This window comes from Mytilus trossulus, chromosome 14 (genome assembly GCF_036588685.1).
Source record: "Mytilus trossulus isolate FHL-02 chromosome 14, PNRI_Mtr1.1.1.hap1, whole genome shotgun sequence".
Lineage (NCBI taxonomy): Eukaryota > Metazoa > Mollusca > Bivalvia > Mytilida > Mytilidae > Mytilus > Mytilus trossulus.
The window spans coordinates 40757740-40773266 of record NC_086386.1 but is presented as its reverse complement, the minus strand read 5'-3'; the positions used below and the strand labels follow the sequence as shown (position 1 = coordinate 40773266).

The 15527-nt window shown below is 32.2% G+C and overlaps 1 protein-coding gene across 1 annotated transcript; it reads left to right on the top strand.

Annotated features, from left to right (window-relative positions):
* Window positions 1-7006: 7006 nt before the first annotated feature.
* Window positions 7007-15052, top strand: LOC134695989 (uncharacterized). Its single transcript, XM_063557497.1, has 3 exons — window positions 7007-7230; window positions 8807-8950; window positions 14821-15052. The coding sequence occupies exons 1-3, from the start codon at window positions 7029-7031 to the stop codon at window positions 14985-14987; spliced, it is 513 nt and encodes a 170-aa protein (XP_063413567.1). The 5' UTR covers window positions 7007-7028; the 3' UTR covers window positions 14988-15052.
* Window positions 15053-15527: the final 475 nt, after the last annotated feature.

Genomic DNA, 15527 nt, shown 5'->3' with positions numbered 1-15527 from the left:
GACACGACTATTCCCATAATCATTTGTAAGATCGACTTGTAAAGTTGCTCCCTATAAATTTCAAGACCTCCATATGCAAATTAATAATACACATTTCATAGAAGAGCAATAACAATTGTTGATAGAAACAACCTTCTATACCATATAGTTTAATTTATGATCACTTACCACAGTAATTTCTCATAGGCTTTTCCCCCTTGAAAATGTATATACTCGTGAAAATACCAGCAAATGTATATAACAAAAGACAAATTATTGCTATTCCAAAAGATGAGTGAAGGTTATGGTGTTTCAGGCTGATTGAGCTCTTGAATTTAGTACCATAGACACATACTGCAACCATTAAGCACACGGCTGAAATTTTAAATTGTTCAGTTAAATTTTGACCTTAACCTCCGGTAATTAAATTATCAATCACTAATTTTTATCCAACATATATCAAACCTAAAACAGAGCTTGGAAAGTAATGGCTTTATACACAGTCATGTAATTTAATAAGTTTTATATATTGAATACAACACACATATTTGACCAATACGGAATTTTAAAGATGATAGAGTATTGGAAATTCTTAAATTAGTCCATAAAGAGTGTTGATTTGTTATGACGCACCACTAATTCATATAATCAATTGAAATATAGCATTTTAACACCTGTTAATCAGAGCTTAAAGTTGAAATATATTTAGATTAGTTGAAACATATTTATTTATAGTTGTGTTGGAAACAAGTTTGGAAACTTATAACTTCCATTTCTAAGTAGCAACATTCCAGCAGCACCTGCATACGGGGTATATATCTCCCAATTGATACGATATTCCCGTGCTTGCATTTCCTATCATGATTTTCTTGATAGAGGGTTACTGCTCACAAGGAAGCTATTAAACCAAGTGTTCCAAATGGTGAAGTTGAAATCATCCCTTCGTAAATTTTACGGACGCCATCACGAGTTGGTTGACCGTTATGGAATAACCGTTTCACAAATGATATCGGATATGTTCCTTACGTCGTAACTACAATCCCCTTCCCTTTCATGAATTTGACCTACCGAATTAGACTATTTACCGGATTAGTAATCACATAAGCAACACGACGGGTGCCGCATGTGGAGCAGGATCTGCTTACCCTTCCGGAGCACCTGAGATCACCCCTAGTTTTTGGTGGGGTTCGTGTTGTTTATTCTTTAGTTTTCTATGTTGTGTCATGTGTACTATTGTTTTTCTGTTTGTCTTTTTCATTTTTAGCCATGGCGTTGTCAGTTTGTTTTAGATTTACGAGTTTGACTGTCCCTTTGGTATCTTTCGTCCCTCTTTTATATAAATCCCTTTCCACTTTGTGGGTGCGAGTGCTGCCTTGTAGCGGCATTATACTGCTCTTTTTCGAAATCTACAAAGGTGTCTTTAACGTGCAGGAGATATGTCTCTTTCTTAACACAGGTCAGCCATTTATCGTTCCCTTTCGACGGACTATAATCGTTTCCTCAAGACCATACTTGCAAATGGTGTCAAGGGAGAGCCAAAATTTCAGTCCCTTTAATTTTCATCCCGGACGGAAATCGACCCAGGAACCTTTGTCTTAGTAGTCCAATCCACTAACCACTACACCACGGCTCTCAATTGAAATCTATTTGGCTTGTATGCATTATTTCCTAAATTATATGTCATTCTTATAACTCGGCATGTAAACATTTTTTTTCGTAACTTACTGTGTAGTGCTTAAGAGTATCATTCGTATGACGTCATGTTTTGTAAATTTTGTTAAAAGCTATGATGCATTCATTTTGTTATTCAGTTAGAATAAAATAATGGTACAGCTGTTATTTTCTAGTTCCATTTAGACACATCAATATCTACTGTATTGTGTTTGCACATAAGAAACGATATCCTAAAATTTATCTATGTGGAGGGGGTTGTAACATCCATTGTTATGGACATCTCTAAGTCTGTGTTGAGTATAGATGTATCAAAAGTATTGTTTATAAAACGAAATGAGCATTTGATATCAATCTTCTCAGTTTCACATCGAACTGTTTATATATCAATAAGGGACATGCGAGCAAGAATTTTGTATGTTAACTTTTGAATCAGTTTATGCTTCTAGATACTACGAATTCCTTTATTTTCGTTAGTATCAATTTCATGGACTGAAATTTTTCCAATGTTTAAAAGATAAATGCTTCAGAGTAGGATTCATGACTAAAATAATAATTTTACTTTTTCACATTAATCAACTAACTCTATTTTCAGCCGTATGCTGTATCTCAGTTGATACTTTACGATGCAAGTATTTTACACTAAACTGATTAGAGCAGATTAAACATTGTTTTTCAATGAAACAAAAATAAAATATAACCAAACATTTAGATAGTGTTTAATTGGGAAAGGTCAAAAGGTTATTTCTGTAAGCGCATTATAGGTCATGGTATTACTATTTGTAGGGAAATTGGTTGACTATAATGTCTAAATTGCGATTGCAAGTATATACCATTAAATATATATACAACAGTAGTATACTGCTGTTAAGTCGTAATAACATGGTTAGACGACATGTATTGATTTTCCGACATTCAGAGAAATCATTTAAATGCAAAATAGTTTAACAGATTTGTATATAATGTACAATTCATTCAATGAATTCTTTTGCTCATAGAATAAATATGAAATATTTCAAAATAAAGCCATGATGCATCAGTAAAACGGTCTTCTGTTGCTTTAAAGTCTTTTTTCATTTCAATGCAGATATGGGATGCACATGAGTGACGACACAATTGAAGTCGAAATGTCAGTTTTATTTTAAACAATGATGAAGATCAAAATGGACATTTGACTAACCAGACATAATCCAAACACAAATAAACAAAGCAATCATCTGCAGTATTACATATCATAGTATTGTCTTTCTCAACTTAACGATTATCCGCCAAATAACATATATAATAACAACTTAGTATCTTAAAGAATAAACCGTTCTTCGACATTATTTCAGTTAATAGGAATCTTACTAATACGAAATTGAGCAATACAAAAAATCTTTAAACCAATAACAATTTGAATTACTTCTCTGATGAAATGCATTACTAATGTCATCTTGAAAGTCCTATTCTTTGATTGCTCTAAAACAAAAAGTGCTGTGCGGAATGCTATTCATGTTGTAACTCATAAATCATATTAATTTTAAGCAGAAGGGCAATTTAAAACAAATTGCACGTATAAAATTATATTGGATTACATATTATATATATATACGTTTATGATTCCATTTTACTTCGGATGGATATAAAATGATTTCCAGGATAAAATTGTAAACGCCAAGCGCCAATGTCGTCTTGTAACGACATATCAGTGACGCTTGGATCAACAAAGTTAAGAGGGTCAGACAAAGTACGAATTAAAGGAGCATTAAGGACCAAAATTTAAGTTTAGCAAACTATGGCTAAGATATCTATTCCAAAACACACAGTTCATTTTTGATTACCCCCCCCCCCCCCCCCCCCCCTCAAGGATTAGTCATGTCAATCGACACGAGTCCTTTAAATGAAAATGCAAACATTCAATAGATTGGAAAGACGTTGAAATATAATAATTTGTCGCTGACATATTAATTGCAAAACACTTATATACTGATCTGAGTTATATATATACCTGATGAAAAACAAGAAAGACTCAGCAATACTAATGCATATTTTTTTCTTTCTTTCCATTCAATCACCATGCAGTATGGCGCAATAATCAGCGTCAGAACTATAAAGACCCAAGCTCCCCACACAGAATTTTGGAAGTGCTGGAACCAAACTAAAATAAACATATAGAAAAATGTTTAATGCACCCATCGAAGCTTATACACTACAGAGTTTCGCATTATTGTACCCTAAGATACGAGACAGTTATAACTATTGTGTTAATGTACAGATCTTTTGATATTGTTCTCATTATCATAAGTATTAGTTTTGTCATCAGTAAATTCAAACCATACAAAATATATTGTTTTACACATATGTACATTTACTGTGCTACAATTTGTCGATACCTTTAGTTTGGCTTCGTTAAAGGTCATGCGTTGCTCTCTTTATGACGTCTTTAACCTAAATCCATCGGATGTTTGATGTTGGCTGATTGCTATTCTTGTCGTAGATAAATGATGTTTTATGTTGTTGTTGGTGGCTTTAAACAAGCTGTCAGAAACAGCGAATACTGAAAGATCTGTACTTTAGAGTCTTTTTTGTCTTTTCTTTTATAGGTTAGTGTCCATAAAGGTGCTTTTGATATGTGTGTACATGCAATCGAATAGTCTATAAAAACGGATTGTCATAGTCTAGGTTAGCTAAGACCAATTGAAACAGAAGAGACTCCCGTCATACCAAAATACTTAAAATTTAAAAATTACCAGTAAAAGGCAAATAAGAACAACACATTCGGCATAATCAATTGAATAACACATATCTGGATAGTGAACCATCGAAAACATTGTCAACCTTGGCCTTGCCTTAATTGAACATGGTTTCTAGTTGTAACAAGCTGCTCTATAAACCCTCTCAACGATGTATTATTTAAGGTATTCCAGAAGTCGATTTCACAAAAAACTTACGACTCAGATTAACCGTAAATATACTGATTTGTTCATGACTTTAGATCAATCTTAGTCGTAAGTTTTTTTTTGTGAAATAGACCCCTGGGAGTTTTAAGACACTAGTCACGGTGCAATGGGTGTTTCCACGATGTCACAGAAACAAGGATTCGAATCACGTTGAGGAAAGAACACAATTTTCAAACGAAAAATTTGTAGACTTAACATTGTTAGATCTAATTTTAAACAAATGATGCATATGGAATAGAGCTACCCCGATAGAATTACGTGATATCCGATGCAGAATGTCACATGTTAAGACGTGTATAATAAAATAGCAATTGCAGTTGCGACATGATACAAAGATTATCATCCTTTGCGACAGACAAAATAGCTGATCTGAAAGGTTAACTATACATCATCTACTGTGTTACGACCTGATATGAAGACGCCGTTGTAAGCTATTACATCGACCACCAAAAACTATACTTGTATTTAGCCTAGGCGGTCGAGCATAAGCATTAATCGATACGCTTGTAAATTGTGTATTGTAGAGCCTTGTTGGTTGAGTGGTCTAGCACGTCGGATATAGTGCAAGGCGATTTTGGGGCCACTATATCTCAGTAGCATGAGTTTGAATCCCGGCGAGAGAAAAACTAAAAAATTGCGAAAGCAAATTTACAGATCTAACATTGTTGTGCTGATGTTTATACAAATTATATATACAGAATGTATTGTCAGCCTTGTATTATCATCACTGCTGGTGATCCGATGGATAAAATATTTTGAAGAGCTGTCACTGGTTCATCAGACGTACTTATAATATTATTATTTCTGTGACTGCATTCACATTAATTTGCAGGATCCTTTACAAGTGATAATTCAGTTGATCTGTAACAGTTCCATCTTCAGACCTAATATATCATGTACTGTATAACGACGATAGATTAAAACGGACGAGGAAAGGTAAAACCCGGAAACCGAACGCTTTATTATTGTAGAGCATATGTGTTGCAGTGGTCAATCGTGTCCTATAGTTAAAAAGTTTTATTTTGCAGATCAGTGAAAATATTGTGTACTTATTTTATATAGAAAATGATACCTGAGGTATAATAAATATTTATATATATAATATATATACGTTTAGTAACACACCTAATACATATATGTTTAATTAACATACATACTTTCTCCAAACTTGCTAAGACAGGGTATGAATGAATCAAATTAAGGTCATCACTTAAGAAATTTTACCGTCGCCATCATGTGCTTATTGACCATTATGACAAAAGTGTGTGAGAAATCATATCTGATATTCTTCCTCAGTCATAATAAACTTCATTACCTAACTGAACAAAGAAATAACACGACGGGTGCCGTATACGGTGCAGGAAATGCTTACCCTTCAAGAGCACCTGATTTCACTACCGGTATTTAGTGGAGTTCGTGCTGTTTCTTATATTTCATTTATAACTGTTGATGTAAACGTCCTTTGGTTTTGAGTCTTTGTTTACTCCTTGGTTTTTATTATTATTCTCTTAGCACAAATAGTTTTAGGGATTTTAGTCCTCAATGCTCTTCCACTTCGTACTTTATTATTATTTGCCTGTATAACTCTTTCGGATCCAAACGTCACTGATCAGTCTTTTGTAGACGAAACGCACATCTGGCGTAAATTTTTGTTTATCCTGGTGTCTATGATGAGTTTATTTATGGCTATGTAGTTTTAACCAAAAGTACAATCTTATTCCGATTTAGAATAGCATTTTTAAATTTCAACTATATTTTTTTCTGTTTACGCCGCTTCCATTTTTTCAGGTTCTGTAGTTTTATTTTCACTTCATTCATTTAGCCCGTCACAAAGGGTTTCAAATAAAAACCAAATCCTCCCAATAAATTATCATATATCTATTCATGGTCTCTACAACACATTTTCTAGTAGGAATCGTTTGAAAATCAAAACGTTATGACAATTATTTTGCCTTAAATTTGTAAATCTTCCACATACCTTGTGTGTTAATCTCATTGTCTGAAACGGATTGACAGCATCGTTCACCATCTACGTTAAAGCACCATTCAAATAGACCTTGTGAATCGTTTTTAGACTTTGACCATTGTCCTGACCAAAATGAATAATTAAAGAATAAGAATGCAACTAAAAGAACTACGTTTGTAGAGATTTCCCAAGGATTCATACTTGCTTTATGTCTTAATCCTAAATAAAACCTTATATCTATTGTAAAAATATAGAACGTTTCTAATCAATTCAAAATATGAATCAATGCATATAATAAACACGATAAAGGGCTAATCAAATATTTGAACTAGTCAAGTTCATGATAGCAACGACTTTGATAAACTGTATAAATATATGTTAGTATTAAGTCCAGATTCAAACTTGATTAAAAAAAACATAAGCCTTCTCTATCGCAATATTCGAATGTTTTGGGTTAGAAACAGCAAGTAATGCGTTTACGTAATAGAATAATCCTTACTGCTGTAACACAGTATTTCCTTATAACATACTACTTAATGTTTGTTAGTATCAGTACAGATTATTGGACGGATGACGGTAAAAATCATGAAGGATTATGGAAAAAATGCTTATACAATACAAAAATATCATCCCTCTACAATGTAACATGTTGTTCGTCTAGACCGTTTAAAGGTAAGAAAACCAATTTACTAATGTCACATCGTATCAATACAATTCAGAAGTAGTGTTTTTTTTCCTGTACGTAAGATCTGTTTTTGCCTTTATTCATTCAAAGAGATTGAAAGATGAAGCTCCGAGATCTAATTACTATTAGGTTAAATCTGCAGCATTATGGTGTGGACCTAAATATAGTTAACAACATACCAGCCCGTAAATCAAATGTGTCCCTTATAAAAGGTTCCAAAAAGGAGGCGCAATTTACCAAAGTTTTATTCTCAGAAATCATAAATAAACAGACAATGTCATGGTAAAGAACGAAATACGACAAAAGACAAACAACAGTACAAAAACAACATAAAAAACTAGAAAACTAAAAAATTAAATTTTGTGGGATGGAAATAGTTCTTGCTTCAAATGTCTCAACCAATGTGTTGCTCATCCAAACATTAAACAGGTTATAAGTCTAATTCAAAAGGTCACATAGGTGGAAGGAGGACTGGATGGTGATTGCGACAATTGGAACATACGCATCGCCATATTCAAAAAATGTCAAAACCTTTTTAAACAGATGATTTCAAATTCACTACATGGACATCTTTGTGCAATAACCTACTTGTAGGTAGCAATCATCTTTCAAGGAAATAATGAATGGCAACATCTGGATTATTTAATCACCCGGGAGGTGTGTACCTCGTATGCAGACACTGAAACAATGTTGCTACATTGAAATGGAAATTTCACTATTGGAAAGCTACTATCATTTCGTTGGTCGTAAAACGTGGCTCTCAACTGGCACTCAGATAGATTTTAATTAAGCTTTGAGTCAGACTTTCTGCATTGGTTGTATCCTTTTTTTCTAGTATACAGGGGGAAATGTTTCAACATAACTTTGAATTGTTAAGTTTAAGGACAATCAACTATATTGGTGAACGAGAAGTTGATAGTGTTATATTCGTATAATTCTTTTACAACAAGATTGACAAAAGAATGTTTGATCTCATTTTGTGTGAAACTCGTGACCCTTTATGCAAACTGATGCTAAAATTAGTCTTCTGTTATATAATAACTGGACCAAACATTACCAAGTCACACCTAGCTGATAAAGCAATGCATTAGTCATGTTTCTTCGAATGCTATTTGTTTAACCTTTAGTAAAGTTGATAGTTCCAATAAATATATTTACATTTTTTGTACATCAATTCAAATAGATCGACAAAAGAGACCGCAACTTATGATTATTATATTTTTAATATTTATTTGTTTTTGGTATCGCAATTCACTGACGAGACATTAATTGGTAGTGTTTTTATCACCGTCTTAGACTTGTAATGGGTAATTCGAGGGTTGCCACTGTCTTTTCGTCATCATTCTTTTGTTGTTACCTTCATTACACCTAGCACATGTCTTAATCGAAATTTAACTTTGCATGTAACGTTCATTTATAATTTCAAAATGCTTGTTTAAACATTGGATAATGTTCATCCAAGTCTATTGTCAAAGTAAGCAAAACATTTAGGATTTTTCATGCAAATGTATTGACTATTTATTATTGCTAAATGATGATATTGTTTATTTAAAACTTTTACAGGCCATATTGGAGCAGAACGTTTCTTTTTTATTCTTCAACTTATTTTGGATACTCTCTGTATTTTTCCTTGGTTTGTCTGGTTATTTTTGAAGAAAAAAAATTATGAAACAGTATTTTGGGGAATTGGTACTAACGTCTTTAATGGTAAGTACACATATCAATCATAATATCAAAACATAATTCCTATATTTGCGCATTTAAGCTGATAGGGTAATTTGACTTCTCCTGTACTAATGCCTTGTTTTTGTTTAACCTAATCAATGAATTGCTTAATTGGACCGCGTGTGCCAGTTTGATAAAGGTATAAGCAACAATGAGATAAATTAAACTTTAAGTCCAGCAAAACCATAATTGAGATCAAAGTATTTTAAAAGAATAAACCATTTCAAAAAATGGTGCTATCCCACAGCCATTATAACATGTATAAACATCAATATGTAAAAGGAGTTATTTATGTTTTCGCTGTAGCGAATCAATAAAACTAATGGAACGAATTTGCCAAATATTTAGGAAAATGCCTGCTTAACAGAACTATGAATGGATTGAAAAACTAAGGATTTTCTTATCCTAGGCAGAGCTTACCTTATCCGTATTTAACACAACTTTTTTGGAATTTAAGGTCCTCATGGTCTTCAAATTTTTTCTCGTTTGGTTTTGTTACTATTTTGATCTGAGCGTCACTGATGAGCCTTATGTAGACGAAACGCGTTCCCGATGATATCACCAGCCGAGAAGTCAGCACTTCTGTGTAGATATGAATTATTAGCTAATGGTCATAATCATAAGTTAATTGTTACAAAACTTAGATTATTCAAAATATTAAGGATATTTGCCCTATGAATAAATTTTACTTATCTGTTTTGGTAAACTGTTTCGATTTTCGGGTCATCAGTGCTCTTCTATTTCGTACTTCATTAGGTCTTTACCGCAATTTTAATACCATTTTTTTAAGACGAAACACACATCTAGCGTTTAAAGTTTATATCCTGGTTCTTATGAAAAGTTAATTGACAGCTTCAACACACAAAAAAAATTAAAAAAACACAAAACAAATTCTAAACGGTTTCATATCTAAATTGGTAAAATACACAAAGCAGATATTCGTTTATCTTCAGAACCATAACGTTCAAAATCGGAATTATTATAATTGTTGAAACAGCTGTGAAAACATTTTCTTTATGCAGTAAAACATATGCTTATTTCCGTCTTAAAACTTTGAAACGGAGTTTGGAATAACATTATTTTTCAAATAAAAAGATGTAAAGGAAGGTGATCAATTTACAGGGAGTTAAAAAACAATTCTAAGGAGAAATGTTGAATCATCTTTCCTTCAATTTCTGTTAAAACCAACTTATAATTCTAACATAAGATATTAATTTTTTTGAAATTCAGTCATTAAAAAAAATGGGGTCAATTTCATATAGCTGAATGCCAAAATACCATGTCTAGGAATAAGTGCAATAAAGTCTTTGTCAAAATTTTTTTGGTAGATTACTCATTGTTCTTATGAATATAGAAGACTTTTCAAAAGAACGTTTTTTTTTTTCCATGGAAACTTTCTTATAACTAATTGATATTTCACACATATTTTACTGAAGTAAAATGCCATCTGATTTTTTTAATATAGATGACTTTTCGAACGAAAAACTGTAAACATATTAGTTTGGATATTTTTATAGCAATTCAAAACTGCTACCTCTCTTCTTGAGCGTGACAAGTACAACAAAATCTGTGAGATTTCAAATTATCATTGCAGTAAAATTTAAGACTTAAACGGATAGTAGCTACGATTTTCATTACAATTACTTTTTTAATCTATATGCCGGATTTTGTACAAAAAGTTTAATAATTATGATTAAAACAAGTACTGGTTACTTTACATTTATCACCTACATTTATTTCTTGTCTATAGATAATAATTCGATGTTAAGCCCAACCCTTATTCATAAAACCTATGTCGATTTGAACTCTTCAGTTCCCAATGCGCAATCGCACATTGTGCCTCGAAGGGAAACTTGTCGAACAGGGGAATGTTATAGCGGAAATGGTACGTGAATTTACAGCTTCTGCGAGAAAAGAAACAAAAAAAAGGTGCAGACAAATTATTGTCAATTAGAAATGAAAACCGTCAATGAGATCGATAACTGAAATCACTCAAAACACCTACGACGCATGCTAAGTCAAACATAAGCAGCCGACGGTTTGCGTAACTTGTTTACATTACTTTAATTAAAATAAAAATTGCAGATCATATGAAAATAAATCGCAATGCATTCATTATTTTCAAAATTATGTTAATAAATTTACGGGCAGGATTCTCTCACCTTAGAAGAAATTAGAGAAATCAACGGCTACGATTTAGTATTGTTCTTCACGTGTATCCTTCATGGAGGTCCTATTCAACACACACATACGTGTATACGTTTTCGGCATTGTTTGTTCATACAAATGTAATAATAAGTGTATAATATCGTCATTGCTAGAGAATCTTGGGTGGGAATGATATGCTGGTTTTTGTTTTATTTTTTATTTACATAATTTGATAAATGGCGTCCAATATGTACACTAAATATAAAGTAATTAACAAATACGTAAGAAAACAAAAAGCACGCGTTCATATCTATTTATATATTGGTTATCTCACTCGCTGTGTCGGCAAAGTTCGGGAAGTATACCCGATGCAAAATTAATGAGATGAATAGGCACGCATCACGATATAAATTATCAATTATTAACACTTCTGCAGTTAATGAAAACATTCTATTGCTTATTTTTAGAACATATCTTTGATTTTTGCAGCTTAAAAACTTGTTCATAATTTTGTCAAAATCGTAGCTACTATCCCTTTAATATATGATTGAAAGTATGATTTGCTTTACATCGTTGCACTTTTGCGACTTGATTCAGTTTTCCACAGCAGTTTGCTATAAAAGAGGGACAAAAGATACCAAAGGGACAGTTCAACTTATAAATCTAAAACAAACTGACAATACCATGGCTAAAATAAAAAAGACAAACAGAAAAACAATAGTACACATGACACAACATAGAAAACTAAAGAATAAACAACGCGAATCCCACCAAAAACTAGGGGTGATCTCAGGTGCTCCGGAATGGTAAGCAGATCCTGCTCCACTTGTGGCACCCGTCGTGTTGCTTATGTGATTACAAATTCGGTAAATAGTTTAATTCGGTAGGTCAGATTCATGAAAGGGCTGGGGATTGTATTAACGACGTAAGGAACATATCCACTATCATTTGTGAAACGGTTATTCCATAACGGTCAACCAACTCGTGATATAATATATGGTAAGTTGAACCGTCTGGTGTTATGAAACAAATTGTAATTAGGTCACGATTATGAATGATTTGAATTACAGTCAAGTCACAGTAATTATATGGAACTTGCCTAAAGGCGCTCTCAAGTGTACAATTCTTGCAAAGTTTTTGTATGAAATCAATATTGTAGATTTAAAGACACAACCACATAATATAAAGATGTTTGAACATAAATGGTCCAAAGCTATCAACCTTCGTGTTTCTCATTCAGGATGTTTTTAAATGATGAAGTTGAAATCATCTCTTCGTATTTTTAGGACGTCATCACGAATTGGTTGAACTTTATGGAGTAACCGTTTCATAGATGATATCGGATATGTTCCTAATGTCGTAATAACAATCCCTTTGCCATTCCCCTAATGTGACCTACCAAATTAGACCAGGTGTGTAATATCATGAGCAACACGACGGGTGCCACATGTGGAGCAGGATCTTCTTACACTGCCGGAGCACCTGAAATCATACACACTATTGATGGGATTCGTGTTGCTTATTCTTAGGTTCCTTTATTGTGTCTAGTGTACTTTTATTTGTCTGCTTTTTTCCTTTATAACCATAACATTGTCAGTTTAGTTTTTCATCTATGAGTTTGACTGTCCTTCTGGTATCGTTCGTTTATTTTAACATTAGAAATATCAATTAAAATATATATATAATTTCCAATGTACTAATGAACTCAAAGTCGTTATTTTTCTAACATTTTTATTTTTCTGTATTTGCGCAGACATCTCTTTCTTTCTTCCGGTATCGTTTGGCATGAGACTTTGAGTATAATATATATATTCAGTGTAGTAATATATAGAAATGAGCACAATGTTAATTTCAATTTTTTTACATTTGATATGAAAAAAACGTTACTTGATAATAGCATCTCTTTGTTATCATAGAAAATGACGTAATGACTAAAATGACGTCACGTCTAAAATCCCTATTAACAAAACCGAAGTAATAAAGTCTTGGAATTCGACTGGCAGGGGGGGTGCAAACAAAGCAACCAGACACATTTGTCGATATTATAAAACAATTTATATGCAAAGTAAATTTATAAAATTTGGTAGTAATAACATTGAGAATGGAAATGGGGAATGTGTCAAAGAGACAGCAACCCGACCATATAAAAAACAATAACAACAGCAGAAGGTCACCAACAGGTCTTCAATGAAGCGAGAAATTCCCACACCCGGAGGCGTCCCTCAGCTGGCCCTCAAACAAACATACACCAGTTCACTGACAATGAACGCCACACCAATCTCCAAATTGTACACAAGAAACTAAAATTTAAAAAAATTACAAGACCAACAAAGGCTAGAGGCTCCCGACCTGTCTTGGTAGCAAACATTATACTTCAGAAATGGATTAACCGTGATCTGATTTACATAAATGATGTCTTAGATGATAAAATGTCATCATCGGAAATCTATATTCTAAACAAAATAAAGTTCAAAATAAACTGGATCTCTGAATTTCACAAATTAAAAAAAATCTATACCAGGAGAATAAACTCATCATAGATATCAGGACTGAATGCATCCAAGTTTCAAAAAGACATTTTTGTCCAAACTACAGATAATATTCAGAGAAAAAAAAGCATATGAAAAAAAAACATATAATCGAGACTACATTATAAACCAATAAACTGTTATATATATAACTCTTTTTAATAAGACTAGTATAAAAATAGAGACGTCAATAGGGAAAAACAGATGGCTTAGAATCCTACCAACAAAAGACACTCTAAATATGAATTCATTGTGCCAATTTATTTTTGAATATATGACTGAAAAAAATAAATAATTTAGAGTGGAAATTATTTCATTGTTTTGTTTATATATAAATAAAAAAACTGTTATTGCAGTGGGGAGTAACTAAGACTGATAAGTGTAATTTTTGTAACAAAGAACAAGATTATGATCACTATTTTCTGAAGTGTAGATATTTTACTAGAATTTAGCAAAAAATCTATGACCTCTTTGAAAGAAGTAAAATAGATTTTGATATTAAATTGCAACATCTTGTATTTGGATATAAAATCACAGATAGTAAATATTACCCTTTGAAAAATTATTTCGTTTTTCTATGATAAGTCATATTATATATCCGAGTTGAGAACAAATACTGTTGATGGTCTTTAGTATTTTTGAAAATGAAGTTAATAAAACAGTAGATACATAGAAATCAAGTTTTCCAATGTATCATTGATAAGTCTCTATAAAGGACAATTATACATACTTTATATTATTTTTTGTAAGTTAATAAGTTGGATTAGCTATTTATGTCCCTGGATAAATAGTGGAGTTTAACAGGGTACATAAAGAGAAGCTTGGACTCTTGGTGAAATTTGTAACAAGCAAGATTTGATGAATAAATATTATTATGTTGTGAACAAAAAAGAAACTAACAGAAACCAACATCGAAACGGTACAGTAATTCTGTTTCGTTTCTAATATTAAAATATGTTAGCATCTTCGTCCCCTCTCTCATGCATATAGGGTATGCTGGCAATAAAGTCCTGTTATCCAATTCATTAAAAATTGAAGCAGGTTGGATGAAGAAAATGTACCAAAATAAAAAGTAAAAAGTATTTGTAGTGATTTCATTCAGGCTGTGCTTCTGATAAATCAGTTTTGTTATGAGAAAAGGTATTTTTCAAACATTTTCTATTTGTGTTATTTCAGGTTACCTGTATATGATAATTGTGCTTTCTGTATATGGTGGTAAAGAGCCAAATGATTTGGGTTGGTCATTTCATCTATTACTGAGTGTTTTGTTTCTTCGAATTCCATGCTATTCAGTGTTGTGTAAAGTTTTGTATGAAGAACAAGACAATTACAGCGTGTATTGAACTATGTTGGAAAGAGTGTGAAATAATATACGAATTCAATTTAAAGTAAAAAAGTTGAAATCCGTTGTTTATTCTTATTAATATTATCATGCATGAAATATTTAACGTATTTTTCAATATAAACATGAGTAGTTAAAGCTATTTCGTCACTTCCCTCCACCCCCTTTTTTAAGTGTTTCGAAAAAATAAGGTTTTTTTTCTGTAATGGCTATAATTCTATGATGCAGTAATACTTACTTGTCGTATTGATTTTCTTATTTTGGATGTACTTTGAATTAAAGTTACTAGATAGTTAACCTTCCCTTGTTGTTGATATTGTTTGTACGATTTGTAATTCACACGATCCTTATTCAAAAGGAAAGATTGAGGTCTAATCCACCGTAAATTAACGAACATATTTTAAGCACTTGTCAGTGAGTATCTTTGTTATATATTAATCATAATCTGTACCCCATATAAATAATTGATTAAGGTGATGATGAGAATTCTTCCATCTATAAAATGTATTTTAAACGTGTAAACCTCCGGCGATTAAAAGAA